The sequence below is a fragment of the Lithobates pipiens genome, unplaced genomic scaffold (genome assembly GCF_037356315.1).
Source record: "Lithobates pipiens isolate NorthernLeopardFrog02 unplaced genomic scaffold, aLitPip1_a1.2 Scaffold_27, whole genome shotgun sequence".
Taxonomy (NCBI): Eukaryota; Metazoa; Chordata; class Amphibia; order Anura; family Ranidae; genus Lithobates; species Lithobates pipiens.
In genome coordinates this window covers 134,499,718-134,524,692 of record NW_027507788.1, presented here as the reverse complement: position 1 = coordinate 134,524,692, position 24,975 = coordinate 134,499,718, and the positions used below count along the sequence as shown (strand labels likewise).

Genomic DNA, 24,975 nt, shown 5'->3' with positions numbered 1-24,975 from the left:
AGGAGGAGGCGAGCCTGAGACCATGGCGCTTTGGAGGGGAGGCTGCAAAAAAACTGATTGCACGGATTAAGGAACCCCACAGGAGCCTGGAATACCGTAGCCAAGACACCTCCTCTCTGCACCCCTAGTCTAAACAAATATTTAGCAAGAAGGTGAGGGGGGTGTCATTGCAAGGGCAAATTTTGTCTCATTCCTAAGTTCAACTTTCAGGCATACTGTCATCCAGATGGGAAATGATCCCAGAATATCAGCACTACGTGCTCTTTAGAAAAATTCTGTTCACACACTTAAAGTGACCCTTTACTTATAGTAAAGTGTTTAAATAAAACCATGCCTTAAAAATTGCATTTTTAAAGACTTTACCTAAAGCGACCATTTATACTTGCCTAGGCAATGTCAAACACAGCGATTATAAAGTTAGGTAATAAAGTGTGATTCTAACATTTTAAAATTCTGAATAAAAAGCCCCAACTCCGTTCCTGAATGCCTTGGCTACAGCCTTACCTTATAGAGCGCCTTCTTCGCTGAGAGTAGGCTTTTGTAGATTTGCTAACTGAAGCAGTATTTGAAACCCTCTCAGAAAGTCCACTTGTGGTGAATACGGGAACCACGGAACTGGGGAGAAAAATGCAAAAAAACTTCTATCAGTTTCTTGTAAAATGCACAGTACATGGTAAAAAGCAACCGTAAAAGCATGTGTGAATGGCCTAGAGAGTCTCCAGATATAAGGCAAGAGCTGAGGTTCTGGTACAGGACCCCAAAGTTTGGCTGTGTAAAGGACACTAGAAAAAAAAAAATAGAAAATGCTGGTAGTAAGAGGGGTTACCTTGCACTGGCATGCAAGTTTTGTTTACCAGTGCCCAATCCCTGTAATAGGAAATATAACCTGAAAGCCATTGACTGTGTCCTTCAAAAAGGACAAGCATAATAATAAAAAAACAAAAAAAAAAAAAAAAAAACAAACACACACACACACACACACACCAAAAAAAAAAAATACGTAGAACTAGTTCTCATCTTTGGACTACAGGCTGATTAGCCTTTATGTTGTGGACATCTGAGAGTAGGTTCAGTTAAAGTGTCACTAAACTCACATCATAAAAACAATCAATAAATGGTATATTACATGCTTTTCATACTCACTTGGTTACTATGAGATTCATTTTCTGTATTCTACAAAAAACCTGGTTGATCCTGCTGTTCGCCATCTCCCCTTTCTGTCTATGTCCCCAATTCAGCTAGGGAGTTTTTAGCTGCATTGGCATTTCTGCACATGCTCAGTGAGTTTCTATGCTGAATATTTTCTCCCCATCGCATCTGAGCAGCCCATGTGACTATAGTCACATATGTGGGTGTATACACAGTGGTGAATGGCAGCCTGCTCCCTCCTCCACCATGCCCACTAACCAGCTAAACAGATATTACATGTAGGTGATTAATGGAGGCTTCATCCCACTCTTATTCCAAGACACAGGCTGGAGGGGCATGATGCAGCATGCGACTGGCAGAATTCCGCCCACACCATGTTATTTCCACAAAATAATAAAGATTTAATTTCAAACATACAGTATATTTGTAGGTCAATTTAACCTTTTTCTGAAACATTTACAGGGTTAAATTAGTATTTTTTGCTAGAAAATTACTTAGAACCCCCAAACATTATATATATTTTTAGCAGAGACCTTAGAGCAGGGGACTTCAAACTTTTTAAACAGGGGGCCAGTTCACCGTTCCTCAGACTGTTGGGGGGCCGGACTCCTCAACATCACAGAGCCCCCCCATCAAAGAGCCCTCCATCAGATTTCCCCCTCCTCACAGAGTCCCCCCCCCCCATATAACAGAGCCCCCATCATTAATATTACACTTTCATAAGATCGCAGCTCTCGCACTTCCCCTCCCCTTTTCTACCTTATTCCCGCAAGACAGGAAACATGACAGGTCGGAACAAAGGGTTGGACTTTTCATGTTAAAGGCAGGTGATCGATTTCTGGGACCGCCCCGCTGTCAAGTAACCAATCACCCGCTTCTTAACACGAAAAGTCCCACCCTATGTCCCAACCTGTCAGGTTTCCTGTCTTGCAGGAATAAGATAGCAGAGGGTAGGGGTACTGCAAGTGCTGCGACATTATGGAAGGGGCAGTCCGCGGGCTGGGTATATCACCCTGGCGGGCCGTAGTTTGAGGACCCCTGCCCTAGAGAATAAAATGTCAGCCATTGCTTAATTTTGTGTCACATTGTATTTGCTCAGGTCTTTATAAACGCGTTTTGGAAAAAAAATACACTTTCATGAAAAAAACCAAAAAAAACGTAAAAGTTAGCCCAACTTTTTTGTATAAATGTGAAAGATGAGGCTACGCTGAGTAAATAGACACCTAAAATATGATGCTTCAAAGTTGCGCACACTCGTGGAATGGGGACAAACGCCGGTACTTACAAACCTCCATAGGTGATGCTTAGCGTTACAGAGGAGGGTCTAGTGCTAGAATTATTGCTCTAAAGATCGCAGCGATACCTCACATATGGTTTGAACACTGTTTACATATGTGGGAGCAACTTACGTATGCGTTCGCTTCTACGCACGAGCTCTGAGGGACAAGGCGATTTAAAAAAAAATGTTTCCCCCGTTTTCTTAATTATTTGACTGTTTATTTTTATACTGTCCTTTCAATTTTTTGATCACTTTTTTCCTATTACAAGGAATGTAAACATCCCTTGTTAAATAAATAAGCATAACAGGTCCTCCTTATTGCGAGAGATCTGGGGTCAAAAATACCTCAGATCTCACATTTACACTTAAAAGCATAAAAAAAATAATAATAAATTTTACATTTACCAAAAAAAAAAAAAAAAAATGGCCCCTTTAAGGCCGTTAGGCGAAAGCAAAATCAAACATCGCTCCAGACCTCCAAGGGCGTAGAGTCGAATGGGGGCCATCTACTTCCTGACCATCGGTCCAGGGGATCGGATCGCTTCCCCCTTTACAGACACCTCCAGTAAGTGGGGAAATGACCAGGAAACAGCGAGAGGGGGGCACCTCTTCCGCGTTCTATAAAAAAAATGATCCCTTGGCGAATCCACCGCCGTATATACAATGGGTGGTAAGGAAGAGGTTAAAACCATTTATTGATATTATATATTTTTACTCTGTATTCAAAGGGCTGTTTTTTTTAACGTGATCAGCAGCAAAAGAATTGACGCTCCTCCTGCTTGTTTCCTTGCAGAAAGGCTGGGAAAGATCTGGGTCATGTGACAGCTGTACATTGATTAGGAAATTTTTTTATTAAAATAATTACAGTGCCATCATCCACATACAGGGACTATGTAACATAAACAGTATGTTTAGTATCACTTTAAAGCGGAGCTCCACCTTAAAAAAAAAAAATTATTAAAAGTCAGCAGCTACAAAAACTGCAGCTGCTGAATTTTAATAAATGGACACTTACCTGTCCAGGTTGCCCGCGACGTCGGCAGCAGATGACAAGCAATCGCTCCTCTCTAGGCTGCCCCTGCCGCCATCCTCCGTCAGGGAATCAGGAAGTGAAGCGTTGTGGCTTCACTGCCCGGTTCCCTATACGCATGCGCGAGTCGCGCTGCACGTCTTTACTGGCTAGCTATTCCCGGAAGTGGGTCAATACCTGGATTATACAGGTATCTGTCCCCCCCGAGGAATCCGATGAGCGGAAGTTCCACTTAAGGGTGTAACTCCGCTTTAAGTAGCTGAGCTAAAGAGAAGATAAATAGGAGAAGAGCTAAATGCGAGTTCACTTGAACACCTGAAATACTGAAAGCTCTGCATCTGTGCCACTTCATTATTCCAACACATCAAATTACACTTACATTGAACCCATTAGCCACATTAAACTCAAAGGGTGCTTACCATATAGTGACTACCAACTTTGTTGGCCTGAAAACGCTTTTCTATGAATCTCTGCCACTGACCTGATATAAAAGGTGTCTGTGTGACCACTAAGGACCTGTTCACACTAAGCTCTTTTGTGGCAACATACCTTTTGTGCGTGTTGCAACACACTGCATTTACACAGCCAATTTTTATATGAGCCCTGAGGCAGAAAAAAAAAAAAAAAAAAAAAGAAAGAAAAAAGAAATCAGTCCTGCTCGACTCTTTCACTAGAAAGTACGTAGGATTATGTGGACCACTCTGTGGATGCATTGCCATTCAGAATGAATGGCACTGCAATGCACACTACTATGCTTGGTGTACCATCACAACTCTCACTTTACAGCAACCCATCACCAATAGGATGTAATAATCTAAATGTCCACTCTTGAATTGTTACTGTATAATAATGCCTTACCTCTAAAGGATTATATCAAATACACCTGTACTCAAGCTATAGAAATTAAATAATTTACTAATTCTTAACAAGCCATAAAAAATTTTAAAAACAAGCTGCAAGTCACCTTTCTAGCAAAATAATTAACACTCAAGGATCTTCAAAGATCACTGAAGCTTTAAATTTGGTTTTCAGTTGATTTACGACAGCGAAAAAACATATGCTGTGTGTTTGATGAGAAGATTAAGGCTGGTTCACACTGGTGCAACATGCTCTCTGATTTGACAGCAACAAGTCGCGCCCCATTAAGTGCAATAGAGCCCTTTTAATAGGAGCAGCTTGAATCATTCCTACTTAGAAAAAGGTTCCTATGCGACTTGTATGGACTTCTGCTAACGAAGTCACATGCAAGTCGTGCCAAAGTCACACTGGGATGTCAGTTTTGAAGTCACAACCGTGTGAACCGGGCCTAATTTTGTGTGTCAATTACCAGTCCCAAACTCATGTGAGATGAAAGCAGAAAATGGCACCTACTCCTATACCCTAGGACTTATGACTCTTAATTCATTGTTGGTATAGTTGAATAAAGACACCAGTCTATCTAGTTCAACCTGTGTGTTTGTATTTATGTTTCTAGAACCTCACATTGAGCTGTTTATGGTGTTCAGTAAGATGCCCACCCAAAAGTTTTTCTTAACTTAAAATTAGTGAAACTTCCTACTGAAACCACTTAGACATAGGCTATATGCTGAACAATCACTCCTTCAGCTGAGATCCTGGAAGAGCGCCCAGGCCTTTACACCACTGAAAGGAGCCAGAGCAGAATTTTCTCCAAGAAAATTGTATCAAATACATACCCTAATTTTCGTTTCCTGACGCCAATACATGGCAGCATACATATGATATAGCTCCGCCCCTATACAGGAAGTGATCCCCTATATAACCCCTCCCACACAGGAAGCACTTCAGTTTTGTAGCAAGCACTGAATCCTCAAAAAAGAGGGGAGGGATCTCTGTGTCCCATGATGTACTCAAAATTATTTTATAGGAAAGTATGATGAAAAAATCCTATTTTCTTTTTCATACATCATGTCAGGCTAATATTCATTACCTGCTGGGACGTCCCAGGGCAATAGCCTTGAGGGGAGGGAGAAACCTTGCCAAGCAATAGCCATCAGAACTTATACGGCAGGCCGCAGTACACTGCGGCCAAGAGATGAATCCTCAGCTGCTCACACATCCACTTGATAAAATGTTATGAACGTATGCACTGAAAACCAGGTAGCAACCTTACAAATCTGAGCCACAGATCCCCGATGGCGAAAAGCCCAGGAGGTTCCTACACCCCTGGTAGAAAGAGCTCTCACCCTAAAAGGGAGGAGCTTTACGTTTCAGACCATAGGCCTGAATGACCAATTGATGGACCCATTTGGCAATGGAAGCTTTGGATGCTGCCTGCCCCTTCTTGGATCCTTTTGGTAAAACAAAAAAGGGGTCTGATCCTCGGATCGCTGCAGATCTAGACAAATAAACCTTGACTGCCCGGACAACGCCCAAAGAATAGTCGTCTCTCTATTGCTGAATGAGGCCGAGAGAAAAAAAAAAGGCAAAATAATGTTTGATTTAAATGAAAGCCCGACACCATTTTTGGCAAAAAGGATGGTACAGGTCGTAACACAACCCTGTCGTGGTGGAGGATCAAGCACGGTTCTCCCTGCATAAAAGGGCTGCTAACGCCGACACCCTTCTAGCCGAGGCGATAGCCATCAGGAAGGCTAGCTTGCAAGTCTAATGGAATTTCCTTGATAGGTTCAAATGGTTGTTTCTGTAACACAGATATCACCAAGTTCAAGTCTCAAGGACACATAGGTGAGCTAATGGGGTGAAGCAAGCGAGTTGCCCCATGTATAAAGGTTCGGACTAGGGCCGAAACAACTAATCGATTATGATATGAATCAATTACTATTTTCATAATCGATTAATCGGCCAGTAATATAATGGGGTCAAAAAAAACTAAAATGAGCCCTTTAGGAGTACAAAACAAGCAAATAATCGCTACTGTAAATATTACTTTCACTGTTGCACAGAAAAAAAAAATAAAAAAATTAACTGAGTAGCAATTATTTGCTCTTTTTGTACCATGGGCTAAATTTCTTTTTTTTTTTTAAAACCCCATTATGTTACTAAACATCTTGGGCCTGGTTCACAAATATGTATTTTTTGGTGCTTTTTGGACAAAACGCACTACAGTTCATTTAACGTTCACATCTATGCCTTTTTCAGCTGCTGCGTATTTGGAAAGGATCGAGGACTTTTTTCAGTTCAAAACGGTGATTTCTTTGATTCAATAGACTTCAATGGAGAAGCTGCAGAAAAGCATGTAATGCGCTTTTGCAGTAATTTGTGTTTTTTTTTTTAAATCGGCCCAACAATTTGGCCAAAAAAAAAAATAATAAAAAAAAGGCATGGAATAAAAAAATGTAAAAGAACGCGGCAAAATCAATCATGTGCACAAAAAAAATCTAAAAACACAGTGAAAAGCACTGTAGAAACTGATCAAAAGCAAACTGCATTAGGTGTGTACCGAGTCTTATGCTGGCCACAAGGATACATTTTCAGATGAGAATACTCAGGCGAAAATCTTTGTACATTTGCTGAATGAAAGAATGTTTGAAATTTTCACTTGCTTTTAACACTGTTTCAAAACGAATGTAATTTCTGAACGAAAACCACTTACACTGTCTGAAAATTACTTTGACCAAGTTTTCTATCTTTTCTAAATTTTCCCATCACTTTGGTTGAAAACAAACTTTGATTTGACCCCCACTAACGATTAGAAAATTGAACAAACGTTCTTAAAATTAAATATTTTTTTTAAAGGAAGACAAATAAAAAAATGTGATACGAGTCTGATGATATTTACAAGATTCAACCTCTAATAGTATATACAGTACATCTCTTCTGTCTGTTATTCTCAGAGCGGATTAACCACTTTCAGACCGGACCATTTTGCTGGTCAATGACCAGAGGTCTTTTTACAATTTGGCACTGCGCTGCTTTAACTGGTAATTGCGCGGTCATGCAATGTTGTACCCAAACAAAATTTGTGTCCTTTTCTTCCCACAAATAGAGCTTTCTTTTGATGGTATTTGATTGCCTCTGCGATTTTTATTTTTTGCGATATAAACGTAAAAAGACCGCAAATTTTGAAAAAAAATGATATTTTCTACTTTTTGTTATTAGAAAAATCCAATAAACTCAATTTTAGTCATACATTTAGGCCAAAATGTATTCAGCCACATGTCTTTGGTAAAAAAAAAGTCAATAACTGTATATTTATTGGTTTTCGCAAAAGTTGTCACATCTACAAACTAAGGTACGTTTTCTGGAATTTACGCAGCTTTTAGTTTACGACTGCCTATCTCATTTCTTGAGGTGCTAAAATGGCAGGGCAGTACAAAACCCCCCCAAATGACCCCATTTTGGAAAGTAGACCCCCTAAGGAAATTGATAAGTGGCATGTTGAGCCCATTGAATATTTTATTTTTTTTGCCTCAAGCGATTGAATAATGACAAAAAAAAATTTTTTTTTTTTTTTTTACACAAAGTTGTCACTAAATGATATATTGCTCACACATGCTATGGGCATATGTGAAATGACACCCCAAAATACATTTTGCTGCTTCTCCTGAGTACGGGGATACCACATATGTGGGACTTTTTGGGAGCCTAGCCGCGTACGGGGCCCCGAAAACCAAGCACCGCCTTCAGGCTTTCTAAGGGCGTAAATTTTTGATTTCACTTCTCACTACCTATTACAGTTTTGAAGGCCATAAAATGCCAAGATGGCACAAAACCCCCACAAATGACCCCATTTTAGAAAGTAGACACCCCAAGCTATTTGCTGAGAGGCATGTTGAGTCCATGGAATATTTTATATTTTGCCACAAGTTGCGGGAAAATTACAAACTTTAATTTTTTTTTATTTTTTTTTCACAAAGTTGTCACTAAATGATATATTGCTCACACATGCCATTGGCATATGTGAAATGACACCCCAAAATAAATTCTGCTGCTTCTCCTGAGTACGGGGATACCACATATGTGGGACTTTTTGGGAGCCTAGCCGCGTACGGGGCCCCGAAAACCAAGCACCGCCTTCAGGCTTTCTAAGGGCGTTACAGTTTTGAAGGCCATAAAGTGTCAAGATGGCACAAACCCCCCCAAATGACCCCATTTTGGAAAGTAGACACCCCTAAATTTAGGGGTACACTAGTGAGACTAGGTAATAAATGGCGGGTGCCCTGAAACTATAAAAAAATAACTAACCAATCGCACAGAGATCGGATGTGATTTGCACTGCAGTGCGGTGCGAATCACATCCGTTCTCATAAACCACTGCAATGTGAACCCAGCCTTAGTGACACTGGCGACGGGGGGTGATCACGGGGTTAAACCTTTATTGGGGGGGTTAGGGGGGTACCTTAGAACTAAAGGGGGCTAACCCTAACTGCCCTAACAGTTATTACAGTCACAAATGACACCCGCCGGGTGATCAGGGGGTTAAACCTTTATTAGGTAATAAATGGCGGGTGCCCTGAAACTATAAAAAAAAATAACTAACCAACCAGCGTCACCTGTAACAGTTATATGGTGATCACTGGTGAAAGGGTTAACTAGGGGGCAATCAGGGGGCTTTATGCGGTAGTATATGGGGGTCCCTGGCGTTATAAACAGTTGCGGCGAACCTAAATACCTACCTGCCTAACTAGCGTCACCTGTGACACTAATACAGCGATCAGAAAAATGATCGCTTATTAGGCTGGGTTCACACTGGAGCGATGCGGGAACGCCACAAATCCGCGGCGGGTTCCCGCATCGCATGCCTCCCGGCGGCAGTTCACACTGCCCTATGCGAACTGCTGGGAGTGTCAGTGAAATGTTAATGACACCCCCATATCAGTTCGCATATCGCAGTGCGATCTGCAAACTCGGATCGCATGGTGTACACACCCATGCGATCCGATTCTGCTGCGGACCAAAAAAAGGGTCCCGTGCGAATTTGCGGCGGGTGCGGCGCGAATTCAGCCATACTATCTGTATGGCTGAACTCGAATCGCACAGAGATCGGATGTGATTTGCAGTGCGGTGCGAATCACATTCGTTCTCATAAACCGCTGCAATGTGAACCCAGCCTTAGTGACACTGGCGACGGGGGGTGATCACGGGGTTAAACCTTTATTGGGGGGGTTAGGGGGGTACATTAGAACTAAAGGGGGCTAACCCTAACTGCCCTAACAGTTATTACAGTCACAAATGACACCAATGCAAAAAAAATAAAAATGCAATTGGTGTCACTGTGACTGGGGGGGCAGGGGTAATTGGGGGGGTGATCGGGGGGTGAAGGGGGGGTGTGAGTGTGCCTGGCATGTTCTACTGTGTAGTGTCGTGTTGGTGCAACTCACCGATCCTCTCTCCTCGGTGCCGGAACGAAAACTACCGACACGGAGGAGAGATTACATCACTTCCTCTCCTGTGTTTACATTACAGGAGAGGAAGTGATGTCACGGAGCATTTCTATTCGTCGGGAGCGATCGCGAGGGGGTGGCCATGAATGAATGGCCGCCCCCTCATCCCGGATCGCTCCCGAATGAATACCGACCGCCGCAGGCACCGGGGGGGGGGGGGGGGGGGGCCCGATCGGGCCCCCCACCCGCGGGAAGGCAGGGACGTATATATACGCCCATATGCCTGCCCGTGCCATTCTGTCGACGTATATCGTCGTGCGGCGGTCGGCAAGTGGTTAAAGAATACATTTTTTTTAAACTTTACATATTAAACTAAATTATACACCACACTTTAAAAGGTTATTATCCAATTAATCGAAATAATAAAATCGACCAACGAATCGATTATGAAAAGAATCGTTAGTTGCACCCCTAGTTCGGACCAGTGAATGGGAGGCTAAAGGCCTTTGAAAGAATACTGGTAGGGCCAAAACTTGACCTCTGATTGTACTCAAGGCCAATTTGATTTTCACAGCCTATTGTAGAAAAGAGAATTCTCCCAATCATGTATTTCCGAGGACGCCTTTTTTTGGCTTCACACCAAGCAATACAAGTCTTCCAAACCTTATGATAGATCTTCCTAGTGACAGCTTTTCTAGCATTCACTAGGGCAGACACCACAGTCTTAACACCCTGGCTTCAATAGCCATGCCGTCAAAAATTAGGGACTGTAAATTGGGGTGGGATATAGGACCTTGAGACAGATTGGGGCCTGTGGAAGCATCCATGGCCCATCTATCGCCAGTCCCACAATCTCTGGGAACCAAGCTGGTGCCACCAGAATGACTGGAACTCCCTCTCTCCGAATCCTGCGCAACAAATGTGGAAGGAGAGGGAATGAGGGAAAGTATAAACCAGAGAGTACTGTCTCCATGGATCTACCAGAGCATCTGCTCTGATTGCCCGAGGATCTCTTATTCAGGACACAGACTGCTGTAGCTTGTTGTTGAACATGGATGTCAGTAGGTCGACCTCTGGCCATCCCCAACGTTGAAAAATTTCCTGGAACACCCCTGGGTGTAGGGACCACTCTCCTGGGCAAATCTACTGGCGGCTGAGATAACCTGCCCCCCAGTTCTCTACTCCTGGGATATGGACTGCCGAAAGAATCTGCACATGTCCCTCTGCCCAGGCTAGTAAGTGGTTCACCCCCTTCGGAGCTGAACGACTCCTGGTACTGCCTTGATGGTTTATAATAGGCCCCTGAAGTGGCATTGTCAGACTGAACCTCCACCGTCCATGACCGTAGGGCCAGTCGCACTGCCCGTAATTTCAGGACCTGTTCTGTCCTTGACCATTTCCCTTGAGCTGTGAGCCCCTCTAGGGTCGCGCCCCAGCCTGAGAAACTGGTATCTGTAGTCAGTACTGTCCAAGTTACTGGGAGGAAGGATCTTCCCTTTCGCAGGTTCTGATCCTGGAACCACCAGTTTAGGCCTAAGCGTGCCCGACGAGATAAGAACATTGGATAATCCAGGGCTTGCCCTCTCCTGTTCCAAGCCAACAAGATGTCTTGCTGTAGAGGCCTGGAATGGAACTGGGCATAGGGCCCGCCTCGAAGGATGATACCACCTTCCCTAGAAGACTCATAAAGAGCCGAATGGAGGGTTGTCTGTTGCACCTCATCTGAGGTACAGATAGCTACACTTGGTGACTCACGTGACCCGGGTAAAAAGAAACGAACCGCTGCAAGTGCCTGTTCAGAGTCTGCACACAGCTACCTTTTGGAAGCACTGCATGCTTGGCATATACAGCTGAAATAATCTGGCTGTGCACCGGAACGTTCTGTGAATGCGTGTGCATGTATGTTTTCGTGGTCCCAGTGAAAGAGCGTGACTATAGTCATGTGTGACGTGAATCTACGTGCGCCCAGAAAAAGGCTACTGCGCATGTGCTGCAAAGCCACGTGCGCCATGGCTGCCAAACTGCTAAGCCAGCGGCGCTTTTGCGAATGCACGTGCGCCATAGTAAACCAATGTGAAATGGGGCACCGTCGTGCGCCATCATACAGGTAAAAAACAGCCAGACACAAGCAAAAAAACGGTACGCTTTGCAAACACCCACAGCTAGCCCAAAACTTCCCCGTATGGTCACCGCGCACAGGCGTCCAGCCTCTAGCTAGCTTGACTGATTGTTATAATCACTGGGGCACCCCACATTATTAAAATAGAAAGGGGTGTTTCACGTACCCGTCCAGGCGCAGGGCAGCTTAGAAACCAAGAGCTCAATCTTTACCCTTCACGGCGGGTTCCTGTCACTTGATGACCTTCAAGGACTGGGTAACCTTTTCATGTTTAGGGTTCACTCCCTTGGACCTGTACAGCACCCTGCAGGAATGCCTTAGTGCTGTAGTGTCCAGGATTGCACTTCACAGGGTCCAGCGCCCAGAGGCCGCATTACAGGCAAAACCTTGCAGGATCTTGAGTCTTCTTTGCAAGGCTGGGGTACCATTTATCTAGTAAAACAAAACAATATAAAGTTGGCGCACAAATGAGTGGTCTCTTTAAGAGCGTTTGACTATCTCGTGGGATGTTTGTTTATTTAAATAAATGTCCTGTAGATGGTCTCAATGTGCGGCTGTTAACCCATTATGGACTTGGCAAAAAATGGATGCAGCAGAAAAAACGATCAAAAACAGCGCATCAAAGGGACTAGTAGATTGATGTGAAAAAGACTTTAAAATGTCATTTATTAAATGTAAAAAATGAACACAGACATCTGATCCCTGCAGGATCTCAAACACATAAAAAACACCAATCATAAAATGGACAGATGTTTGATAATGAAAAGCTCCTCAGATCTCTCAATTATAACTTTGGAAAGGTCAAAACCAAAGACCAATGTGCACAGCTTTCGAATGCCTAATGAATGCAATCAATCATCTGAAAGAACCCAAAAAGTCAGTGTAAACGAATGGAACAACGTTCCTAGGGACACTCACTTCATAGGTGTTCAATGGGCTGCAGAGCTGATGAGTCCAGTCTGATGACCGAGGGGGAGGTGTTTATTTCAGCTCCATCTGAAGCGTTCGGCTTGGAGGCAGAGGTGTAATGCTGCACGCTAGGTGGTAAGGATCAAGCTTAGTCACCAGATGATATCAGCTGTACACATAGGCAGCTTGGAGAACGCTGCACTGCTTGCAGTGCCGCTTGTCCGAGCGGCTGTGGATCACATGAGAGGCTTGTCACGTGGAAGGCTGTGAAGGGGAAGGTTGCTATGCCGACTCTCCTGCTTACATGTTTCGCGCTCCTGCGCTTTGTCAAAAAAACTTTTTTTTGACAAAGCGCAGGAGCGCGAAACATGTAAGCAGGAGAGTCGGCATAGCAACCTTCCCCTTCACAGCCTTCCACGTGACAAGCCTCTCATGTGATCCACAGCCGCTCGGACAAGCGGCACTGCAAGCAGTGCAGCGTTCTCCAAGCTGCCTATGTGTACAGCTGATATCATCTGGTGACTAAGCTTGATCCTTACCACCTAGCGTGCAGCATTACACCTCTGCCTCCAAGCCGAACGCTTCAGATGGAGCTGAAATAAACACCTCCCCCTCGGTCATCAGACTGGACTCATCAGCTCTGCAGCCCATTGAACACCTATGAAGTGAGTGTCCCTAGGAACGTTGTTCCATTCGTTTACACTGACTTTTTGGGTTCTTTCAGATGATTGATTGCATTCATTAGGCATTCGAAAGCTGTGCACATTGGTCTTTGGTTTTGACCTTTCCAAAGTTATAATTGAGAGATCCGAGGAGCTTTTCATTATCAAACATCTGTCCGTTTTATGATTGGTGTTTTTTATGTGTTTGAGATCCTGCAGGGATCAGATGTCTGTGTTCATTTTTTACATTTAATAAATGACATTTTAAAGTCTTTCACATCAATCTACTAGTCCCTTTGATGCGCTGTTTTTGATCGTTTTTTCTACCATTTATCTAGGCATATAAAGCCTGTGCCAAATGGATCCGATTGGTCAATCTCTTGATTCAAAAGAACCGTTTGTGGGACTACAGACCTGGAGCTCACACAAACCGCGCCATCCACCTTGCAGACCCTGGTAAAAAAACTAAAGTTCTTCCTGTGTGGGAGGGGTTATATATAGGGCTGGGGAAAAAAATGATTTTAATCTTGAATCAAGTTGCGAGTTCAAATCGATTCAGATTTGAAGAAAAAATTTTTTTTTTTTTTGGGGCGATTTTGTTCTTGGGCTGTTAGGGTTAATCCTGTGTCTAGGGGGTATTGCGACTTGTCACTTGTCACCGAGCTTGCCTCAACCTGCTGTTGCTGATAGGCACATTTTCCTTGCAAAGAATGTTTAAAATGCAATTAAACTTTTTATGGGAATGGCGTTACTGTTTACATGTTCAATTCAACTAAGAGTAACCTCAGGATTTTTTGTTGTTTTATTAGCTCAATCCAAATACAATATAAATAATTTGGATGTTTAACAATCTTTGTTGCACACTTTTCAGTTAGAGAAAGGTTTTGCCTTTGCAATTTTGTTTGTTGATGCACTTTAATATAATAATAATAAAAATGAATTCGAATCGTAAATCAAGTTTTTTTTATATAAAAAAAAGGCAGATTTTTTTTGAGGGGGGGGGGGAAAATCGCCCAGCCCTAGTTATATAGGGGAACACTTCCTGTCTAAAGACCTTTGGTCTACCAGTGTACATTCACCTGGAGGTGAAGTATAACCCAGCTGGTAATGAATAATAGCCTTACTCTGTGTCCCATAATGTATGAAAAATAAACTAACAGCTGCAAAGCTTTTGAACCTATTCCCTATTCTGGAGTAGATGGCATTGGTTGACCCCTTTCTTGAACTCTGTAACGTTCCAATAACCTCTAGAGAAAATCTTAATTCTTGTAACTCCTGCCTTTCAATCTCCAGGCCGCTAAGGCCAGTCGTGATGGTTGCCGATGTAGAATATCTCCTTGCGACAGGAGATGAGGCGTCATTGGCAGATTGATCGGTGGGCTCACGCTGAGATCCATTGCCAGAGAGAACCATGGTCTGCGAAGCCAGTAAGGAAATACTGCGATGACTCAAATTCTCTGTCAACAATCTCCTCAGGAATTTCAGGATTAAAGAAATGGGGGAGGTAGCTCTCAGTCAGACTTTTATAGAGCTAAACAGGTCCCGTGGGTGGATATAGGGGCGGAGTTATATCATATGTATGCTGCCCTGTTGGCGTCGGGAAAAAAGTATTTCAGCCTATCAAGCTTCGCAGCAAATATTAAAATTTGAGTACAGGTCTGCTTTAAATAACCCACAATAAAAGCAATATATACTAAACCACAGCCAATCAGAATGTCTTTTTTTTTTATCATAGAACACAAAGAGTCTCAGTGACTGCTGAAACAGAAGAGTGAGACAGAAAAAAATAAAAAATCGGCCACCCCATTTTTCTTTTTAAAATGAGTTAGAGAATCAGATTGCAAGCATGAAACATTTCATTAACCACATTATAAACACAGGTCGTGCTACAATACTTAATGCTTTGAGAACTAGCTCAGACACTGTGGGGTTACCAACCTTTTTATGAAAGTGCAATCAATCTGTGGCATACCCACATTTTCCCAGCCAGGATAATCAGAGGATCCAAAAGTGACAGTTTTGTCTATTTCTGACATCAGCCAGGCCTCCTCTGAAAGGTCAAATGTAGTATTCATGTCCCTGACAGCTGGAGCCAGGAGACAGGCATTGTTCTGGAGAGCAGAGGTCCCCAGCGGGACTCTGCTTTTTGTCACAGTCTGAGATATTGGGTTTGATGCAGTCTTTGCAACCTTCTTGGGAGTGCACAGAGAAAATCGTTTTGGTGGATGAGAAAAAGCAGACTCGGTGCTTTTGTGAGAAAAGAGATTCACAGCAGAACGCAGGTTTGGTCGGCTGGGAATGGAGGATTTTCGGGGCCTCTTGACATGGACCTCTGGGGTGCTAGGAAGGACTTCTGCTTTACATGGAGTGTTGGCTTGCCTCCTTCTCTTTACTGGCACTACTGGACTACGAAGGCTGGGGCTGATGTCTGGCAGAAGCTCTCTCCTGCAGCGTTTTAGTGGCTTTCTTTTCTTGGAAGGTGGGGCTTGGGTTATAGGCTTCTCCTCCGGCAAATCTGTAATAATATCTAAAAGAGAGAAAGCACTTAAAAAAAAAAAAGTACATTTATTCATTTGAAGCTAGTGTAGATTTGTTCGTTTAATATTAATATGGTGGAAAAGAATGATCAATATTCAACATAAAGGCATTTTGTTTAACTTTAAGGATTGCATTTAAATAAGAAGGAGCCACTGATATAGGTTAGTACGCAGGTACTTGCACTTCCAAGATTGTTTCCTCTCTTTAGTCTAATTTGCGTAAGTTGGAGACAAATTTGTTTTATGGTGACATTCACACAGGTGTTTTGCCAGTGTGAATCCTAGTGGCAGGAATCTATAGATCCTGTTGCTGGGTTCCGCAGCTGCGAGCGACTACCTGTAACCTCTGAGCCCGTACAATCTAATGACAGGCTGTCAGCTGCTGCAGCTATTTGCACAGCCAGTGATTATCTGCAGTGTGTGTCCAGTCATGCTTTGCTAGCTAAATAGCTCCGGCCAATGCCTATAACTGCGGCAAATACTTGCACCTGCCAAACCCAGCAGCAGAAATCAGTGGATTCCTATAGCTGGGATTTGCATCATCGCAAACGCCCATGCGAATGTACCCTAAAAGAAATCTACAAATTCTGTAAATAAGTTGTAGCTATTTAAAAAAAAAAAAAAAAAAATTAGCACGATATGCGAATGTTATAAATAATGATAATAAGTAAGCTGCTGTCACTTTGATTCCACTTTCACATCTAAAAACAATTATACAAAATACAGTGCTGCGCTACTAATCCTCAGAACAATATGATTGACGGATATTGTGTATATTCCAAAATAAATGTTTATAATCCAAAAACAGCCGTATTCCACCCCAAGTGCAGATATAGGCAAGTGCTCTCCACCAACGGTATCACAAACTGCTCACCTCATAGGCAAGTAAATTCAGCAGTTGCCCCCTCTGGGGATAAACACGCTGTGCGTTCAGAAATTGTATTCTGCATACCTTGGTTGTAATGAGAGGTTATTTGAGTTACTTTTGCCTATCATCTGGAACCAGTCTACCCATTCTTCTGACATCAACAAGGCATTTTTTGTCCACACAACTGCCACTCAATGGATATTTCCTCTTTTACGTACCAGTCTCTAAACGAGAGATGGTTATGTGTGGAAATTCCAGAAGATCAACAGTTTTTGAAATACTCAGACCAGCCCGTCTGGTACGTTTAAAATACCACGTTTAAAATCACTTAAATCCTCTCTCTTCCCCATTCTGATGCTCGGTATGAACTTCAGAAAGACGCCTTCACTATATCTAGATGCCTGAATGCATTGAGTTGCTGCCATGTGATTGGCTGATTAGCTATATATATATATATATATATATATATATATATATATATATATATATATATATATATATATATATATATATATATATATATATATATATATATATATAAAAAGATACAAATAAGCACTTTTCTTATAAACTCCCATAGCATATACATATTCCGCTACCACCTAGCACAGCATAAATATAGTATTCCCATTCACACAGCAGCCATATATGCAATTCTATTCCAACCCCTCCCACCTCTAAAGAATAATTTTTCAGTCCTGTGACTGACCATGGTAAATCTTAATGGAACTAAATAGAACTACATTTAAATACATTTTAGTTAAAATAAGGCTCCTTATCCTCATGTATAAGCTGTGTGAAGTGAAACATTTAATGTCTAATGAATATTGCATTGTAGCAGATCAGCAGTCATTGATCAGACCTGCTGCTCGTATAGATGACTGGTATGCACTGCCTGGAAGAAGGACAGTTTCCTTCATGCTTTGCCCTCACATGATAGAATACTGACTGTAGTAAGTCAAGGTCCCGAACTTTGTACTTTAATTACTAAGACTCCTATGGCCAGCTGCTGAAAGACATAATAGTCAAACCAGAACTAAAAATGCATGTTTAAAAAAAAAAACATACGAGTAGGCAGACTAACTATTGCAGAAGAGACATGCAATGCCTCTTCTGCAATAAGACGCCTACATGTTTGCTCTCAGTCTTCTGTGCCATTTTACATAGCATTATCCCAGAATCTTAAATGGTCCCGTCCTGGCCAATGAAAATACCAGAATACCAGCACCTGGAATGTGCTAGAAAGTACCGGTGACGGACCCCTCTCAGACTTTGGACTCTTAGAGAAGAGGAGATAAAATATAAGGGTTTAGTTACGCTTTAAATGCTACACTACCAATGACGCCAATTTTTCGCAGGATCTTGGTCTAGCAATATGTGATGGCTATATGCAGGACTTTCAGGTTGCAAGATAACTGGTGGTGGTTGTTGTGGTGTTATGTTACTTTCTAAATTTTCTGTGGTAGACAACATTCTTAAAAACAGATCCTGTGATAGGCAGGGTGTGAAATCATTTGTCCTCAGAATCCCTGGCCTATTGCTTCACTACAATTAGAGCTGTATTTGACCAAATTGTACATTTGACAGCATGGTATTCCAAAATCAAAGTGAGCCTGTATTTACCTGTTCTGACTTAAGAGCTGTACATTCCTCAGCTTTTCATTTTATATTTAATCAAGCAATTTCATTTTTTTTTTTATTGTGGTTTTCAAATGTATGACTTTATGAATGTATCCACATTGAGCCTCTGTGTACATATATAGCTGCACCAAAATGACTGCATTTGCTAGTCACATCATCTTTTCTCTCCCCCAGAACTACAGACTAACAGCTCGAAGGCAATGCAGGCTTTTAGAACACAGACTTACCTTCCATTGATGGCAGTTGGCAGTCTTGTCCTTTCAGGCTCTCACTGGTATTGGCCTCACTAACTTCAGTCTTCTCTCCTTTATCAGAGCCTGACCCATCCTGACTCATATTAGTTGTGATGTAGCTTCCCGTTGCCAGCAGCTCCACTGCTTGTACTTCAGCATCCATCTCTGGAGTGTGAAGATTGGCTAGTTTTAGAATTGCATACTGCTTCTGCACGATGTGGAGGAGAGCACCAACCAGCCTAAAAGGAAAAAAAATATATAATAAGGAGGAACACTAGTCAAAAGAGTAAAACGTATATTTAATACATTGCAATAGTAAAATCTCTTTAACCACTTTCAGACCGGACCATTTTGCTGGTAAATGACCAGAGGTCTTTTTACACTTTGGCACTGCGCTGCTTTAACTGGTAATTGCGCGGTCATGCAATGTTGTACCCAAACAAAATTTGCGTCCTTTTCTTCCCACAAATAGAGCTTTCTTTTGATGGTATTTGATTGCCTCTGCGATTTTTATTTTTTGCGATATAAACGTAAAAAGACCGCAAATTTTGAAAAAAAATGATATTTTCTACTTTTTGTTATTAGAAAAATCCAATAAACTCAATTTTAGTCATACATTTAGGCCAAAATGTATTCAGCCACATGTCTTTGGTAAAAAAAAAAAGTCAATAATTGTATATTTATTGGTTTGCGCAAAAGTTGTCACATCTACAAACTAAGGTACGTTTTCTGGAATTTACGCAGCTTTTAGTTTACGACTGCCTATCTCATTTCTTGAGGTGCTAAAATGGCAGGGCAGTATAAAACCCCCCCAAATGACCCCATTTTGGAAAGTAGACACCCCAAGGAAACTGATAAGAATCATGTTGAGCCCATTGAATATTTTATTTTTTTGCCTCAAGCGATTGAATAATGACAAAAAAAATATATATTTTTTTTTTTTACACAAAGTTGTCACTAAATGATATATTGCTCACACATGCTATGGGCATATGTGAAATGACACCCCAAAATAAATTCTGCTGCTTCTCCTGAGTACGGGGATACCACATATGTGGGACTTTTTGGGAGCCTAGCCGCGTACGGGGCCCCGAAAACCAAGCACCGCCTTCAGGCTTTCTAAGAGCGTAAATTTTTGAGTTCACTTCTCACTACCTATTACAGTTTTGAAGGCCATAAAATGCCAAGATGGCACAAAACCCCCACAAATGACCCCATTTTAGAAAGTAGACACCCCAAGCTATTTGCTGAGAGGCATGTTGAGTTCATGGAATATTTTATATTTCGCCACAAGTTGCGGGAAAATTACAAACTTTTTTTTTTTTTTTTTTTTAACAAAGTTGTCACTAAATGATATATTGCTCATGCATGCCATGGGCATATGTGAAATGACACCCCAAAATAAATTCTGCTGCTTCTCCTGAGTACGGGGATACCACATATGTGGGACTTTTTGGGAGCCTAGCCGCGTACGGGGCCCCGAAAACCAAGCACCGCCTTCAGGCTTTCTAAGGGCGTAAATTTTTGAGTTCACTTCTCACTACCTATTACAGTTTTGAAGGCCATAAAATGCCAAGATGGCACAAAACCCCCACAAATGACCCCATTTTAGAAAGTAGACACCCCAAGCTATTTGCTGAGAGGCATGTTGAGTCCATGGAATATTTTATATTTCGCCACAAGTTGCGGGAAAATTACAAACTTTTTTTTTTTTTTTTTAACAAAGTTGTCACTAAATGATATATTGCTCATGCATGCCATGGGCATATGTGAAATGACACCCCAAAATAAATTCTGCTGCTTCTCCTGAGTACGGGGATACCACATATGTGGGACTTTTTGGGAGCCTAGCCGCGTACAGGGCCCCGAAAACCAAGCACCGCCTTCAGGCTTTCTAAGGGCGTAAATTTTTGAGTTCACTTCTCACTACCTATTACAGTTTTGAAGGCCATAAAATGCCAAGATGGCACAAAACCCCCACAAATGACCCCATTTTAGAAAGTAGACACCCCAAGCTATTTGCTGAGAGGCATGTTGAGTCCATGGAATATTTTATATTTCGCCACAAGTTGCGGGAAAATTACAAACTTTTTTTTTTTTTTTTTTTTTAACAAAGTTGTCACTAAATGATATATTGCTCATGCATGCCATGGGCATATGTGAAATGACACCCCAAAATAAATTCTGCTGCTTCTCCTGAGTACGGGGATACCACATATGTGGGACTTTTTGGGAGCCTAGCCGCGTACGGGGCCCCGAAAACCAAGCACCGCCTTCAGGCTTTCTAAGGGCGTTACAGTTTTGAAGGCCATAAAATGCCAAGATGGCACAAACCCCCCCCAAATGACCCCATTTTGGAAAGTAGACACCCCTAAATTTAGGGGTACACTAGTGAGACTAGGTAATAAATGGCGGGTGCCCTGAAACTATAAAAAAATAACTAACCAACCAGCGTCACCTGTAACAGTTATATGGTGATCACTGGTGAAAGGGTTAACTAGGGGGCAATCAGGGGGCTTTATGCGGTAGTATATGGGGGTCCCTGGCGCTATAAAAAGCTGCAGCGAACCTAAATACCTACCTGCCTAACTAGCGTCACCTGTGACACTAATACAGCGATCAGAAAAACGATCGCTTATTAGGCTGGGTTCACACTGGAGCGATGCGGGAACGCCACGAATGCGCGGCGGGTTCCCGCATCGCATGCCTCCCGGCGGCAGTTCACACTGCCCTATGCGAACTGCTGGGAGTGTCAGTGAAATGTTACTGACACCCCCAGATCAGTTCGCATATCGCAGTGCGATCTGCAAACTCGGATCGCATGGTGTGAACACCCATGCGATCCGATTCTGCTGCGGGCCAAAAAAAGGGTCCCGTGCGAATTTGCGGCGGGTGCGGCGAATGGCTGAACTCGAATCGCACAGAGATCGGATGTGATTTGCACTGCAGTGCGGTGCGAATCACATTCGTTCTCATAAACCGCTGCAATGTGAACCCAGCCTTAGTGACACTGGCGACGGGGGGTGATCACGGGGTTAAACCTTTATTGGGGGGGTTAGGGGGGTACATTAGAACTAAAGGGGGCTAACTCTAACTGCCCTAACAGTTATTACAGTCACAAATGACACCAATGCAAAAAAAAAAAAAAAAAATGACATTGGTGTCACTGTGACTGGGGGGCAGGGGTAATTGGGGGGGTGATCGGGGGGTAAAGGGGGGGTGTGAGTGTGCCTGGCATGTTCTACTGTGTGTGTAGAGTGTTGGTGCAACTCACTGATCCGCTCTCCTCCGTGTCGGAACGAAAAATACCGACACGGAGGAGAGAATACATCACTTCCTCTCCTGTGTTTACATTACAGGAGAGGAAGTGATGTCACCGGGGATTTCTATTCGTCGGGAGCGATCGCGAGGGGGTGGCCATGAATGAATGGCCGCCCCCTCGTCCCGGATCGCTCCCGGACGAAAACCGACCGCCGCAGGCACCGGGCGGGGGCCCGATCGGGCCCCCGACCCGCGGGAGGCAAGGGACGTACATGTATGTCCTTATGCCTGCCCGTGCCATTCTACCGACGTACATCGGCATGCGGCGGTCGGCAACTGGTTAAATGCAATCAACACACGAGAACATCGCGCACCGCGCCCCCCCCCCCCCCCCCATGCTATACAGTTTCTGATTCATTGAGACTCCATTTTTTGAAAGCTCATCTTGTATCCTGGACTATACCAAGGCTTTTCTGCATAAAGGTCCTCCCCAGAACAGAGGATTTATTCATAATTTGCTTCAAATGAGACATCTTTTTAGAGAACACCAATTCTTCAGACTTTCTTGCCAACTTTCTTGGTCATACAAAAAGATCCCTGCAACCACTGTTTAGGGATTGGACATTTTTTAGACTGGGCAATAGGGTACTTATTTTTAAAATGGATTCACCTGTAAAAAGGTACCAGACAACCCTATCCTCTGTTAAAGTGGTTGTAAACCCTCCCCTACAACTTTGTCTCATGTGAATCAGCATAAAAAACCCTAATGAACACTGCTTGTAGATATCTCCTTACTTGCTTAGTATTGTTGTAATCCTTTTTGTTCTTTAGAATGTCACCGAGCATGCCCAGATCTCCCCTGATTTACAGCACACTCTCTATGTCTTATCTATCTGTTATCATGACTTCCTACGGCACAACACTGAACTCCCGGCAGGCTGCTAATCACTCAGAGCTTCCTTCTACACACCATGTGACCTCACATACAGTGTAAAGCAGGGAATGGGACAGCAGTACTGTAGTCTTATCAGCTGAAGCTGATAGGACTCATACAGGCAAACACTAGGTAATCAGCACAAGTAAATACTATGAAATAAACAAGTCAGCTATGAACAGGGAAGCAGGGTTGCCATAGAAACATTGGACTGAGAAGGAGGCTTGGTTAACAGTACAGGAAGTGCTCAATGTAAGGGCGGAAATACACTCCACTGTGGACTCAGAAAACAATACTTAAGATGGCGCTGCCTAATCACTGGAAACAAGTTTTTTTAAAGTTTCTTTAAACAGTAAGTAATATGCAATTTGGGCTGGATTACAGTGGCTATAGTTTGATAATTACTTATTACAATGGACTAAATGAAAAAAAGCATCAGAGTGGGAGAGTTTACTTCCTCTTTAACACCAACAAAAACACTTATTAATTACCGCTCCGATATGCTTAAAGCTAAATTCCAGTCAATTTTTTTTTCTCCCATGCAGTGGGGCTGTGACTTCTCCCCGCACCCACTGTCACAATTTAAGAAAAATGCAGCCATGTGGAGCTCCGCCCACCCCGAGTTCTGTGAATCAGCACTGGGCACTCTTAGTAGTTGATTGAGCCTTCCCGTCATTCAGTAACTGCCTGCCCGTACGAGGTATGGGCAGACAGCTACACTGACAGTACCGGAGCCTGAAATTCTACCTGCAATCTGCTGATCACAGGTGAAATGCTTTACAGGCTCCTAATAAAAATAAATAAATGCACATTTTTTTTTACCTGCAAAGAAATATGCATTTAATTCTTTTTAACACCTTCCCACGGACCATACGCATATATGTAGCCTCTCGGCGGGTGGGCCTTATAAACAGTGCTGTGCTGAGCTCCCAGCACAGTTGCCGTCGGAAAGCTCCCAATCTCTACTTTTGATCAGGAGCTTTCTGATCATGTGACAGCCAGTGAGAGCCAATCACAGCAGTCACATGACCAAATACCCCACCCCCGGCACCTGACACCCCTTAAAGGGCCAGGAGGCGCCGGCGCAAACAGGTTAAAAAGGTAAACTTATCCTTTAATTGGTAGTTCAGCACAGCTATTCTATGAATTGCAATTATTTAAAAAAGGTTCTGTTTTCACACTGCACCTTCTTTAGGCACCATCCTCTGTAGTCTTAATTTTAAGATATTCTATAACTACATATATATCAAAAACACTTACTTGTTGGTGCTGTAGTTTTGTGGAGCAATTAATATACTCAGGCTGTTCTCTTCTATGGATTCCCTTTCAAAACTGTTGGATACCGCACCCTGCATTGGAAAGAGAGCAATCAGCAAGTCATGTCAAGTAATAGTTGTAAAAAAATACAGACTTAAGGCCATAAGTTCACATGGGCTTATTCTTGTAAATGGTAGTCTTAAAGCAGAACATTGACCAATTTTAATCCTTATGCCGCTAGCAATGTGAGAATATAAATATATATATATATATATTTATATTTTTTTTTATTTTTTACATTTCTTTCGTTACTACAGGTTTTCCAGACCTAGGCAAAACGAGGTCATACTGAGGTCACCCCAAGAGCCTGTAGGAGGGGTTTTCTTAAAGTCGGATCAAAACTCAAAGAAACAGTTTCCTATTTTGTCCTTCCTACCACCCTCCTATACATCTTGCATTATATAAAGAAAATATTTGTAACTATTTGCTAAATTTTATAAGTTAAAAGTAGAAGTTTTGGGTAAAAAAAAAAAAAAAAAGTATACATAATCTCCTCTATGCTGCAGCATGGCTACAATGCTGCAGCTGTTCCATGATGGCTCTAAGCCTGAGAATTGAGCGACACATAACTAATGATTGCTCAGTTCTTGGTCACCTCTGAGCAGAGAGCAGCGACTGTCACCACTCTCTGCTCTTCCCCTCCAGCACTCTGGAGGACCAGGCGCAGCTTGCTTTGGCTCTCAACTTTGCACTGAGAGTTGGAGCCAGCTGTCAATCAGGGCTCTGGGTGA

The 24,975-nt window shown here is 42.7% G+C and overlaps 1 protein-coding gene across 1 annotated transcript in view; it reads right to left on the bottom strand.

The window, feature by feature from the left end:
• LOC143934139 (kinesin-like protein KIF18B) overlaps positions 1 to 24,975 on the bottom strand; it is a 99,151-nt gene that overhangs the window by 11,567 nt on the left and 62,609 nt on the right. Inside the window, exons 11-14 of the mRNA XM_077457499.1 lie at positions 24,188 to 24,276; positions 18,727 to 18,971; positions 15,392 to 15,980; positions 505 to 615 (exon numbers count right to left, since the gene is read on the bottom strand). Of these exons, the coding sequence (XP_077313625.1) occupies positions 505 to 615; positions 15,392 to 15,980; positions 18,727 to 18,971; positions 24,188 to 24,276 (1,034 nt within the window). The remainder of the gene's footprint in view (positions 1 to 504; positions 616 to 15,391; positions 15,981 to 18,726; positions 18,972 to 24,187; positions 24,277 to 24,975) is intronic.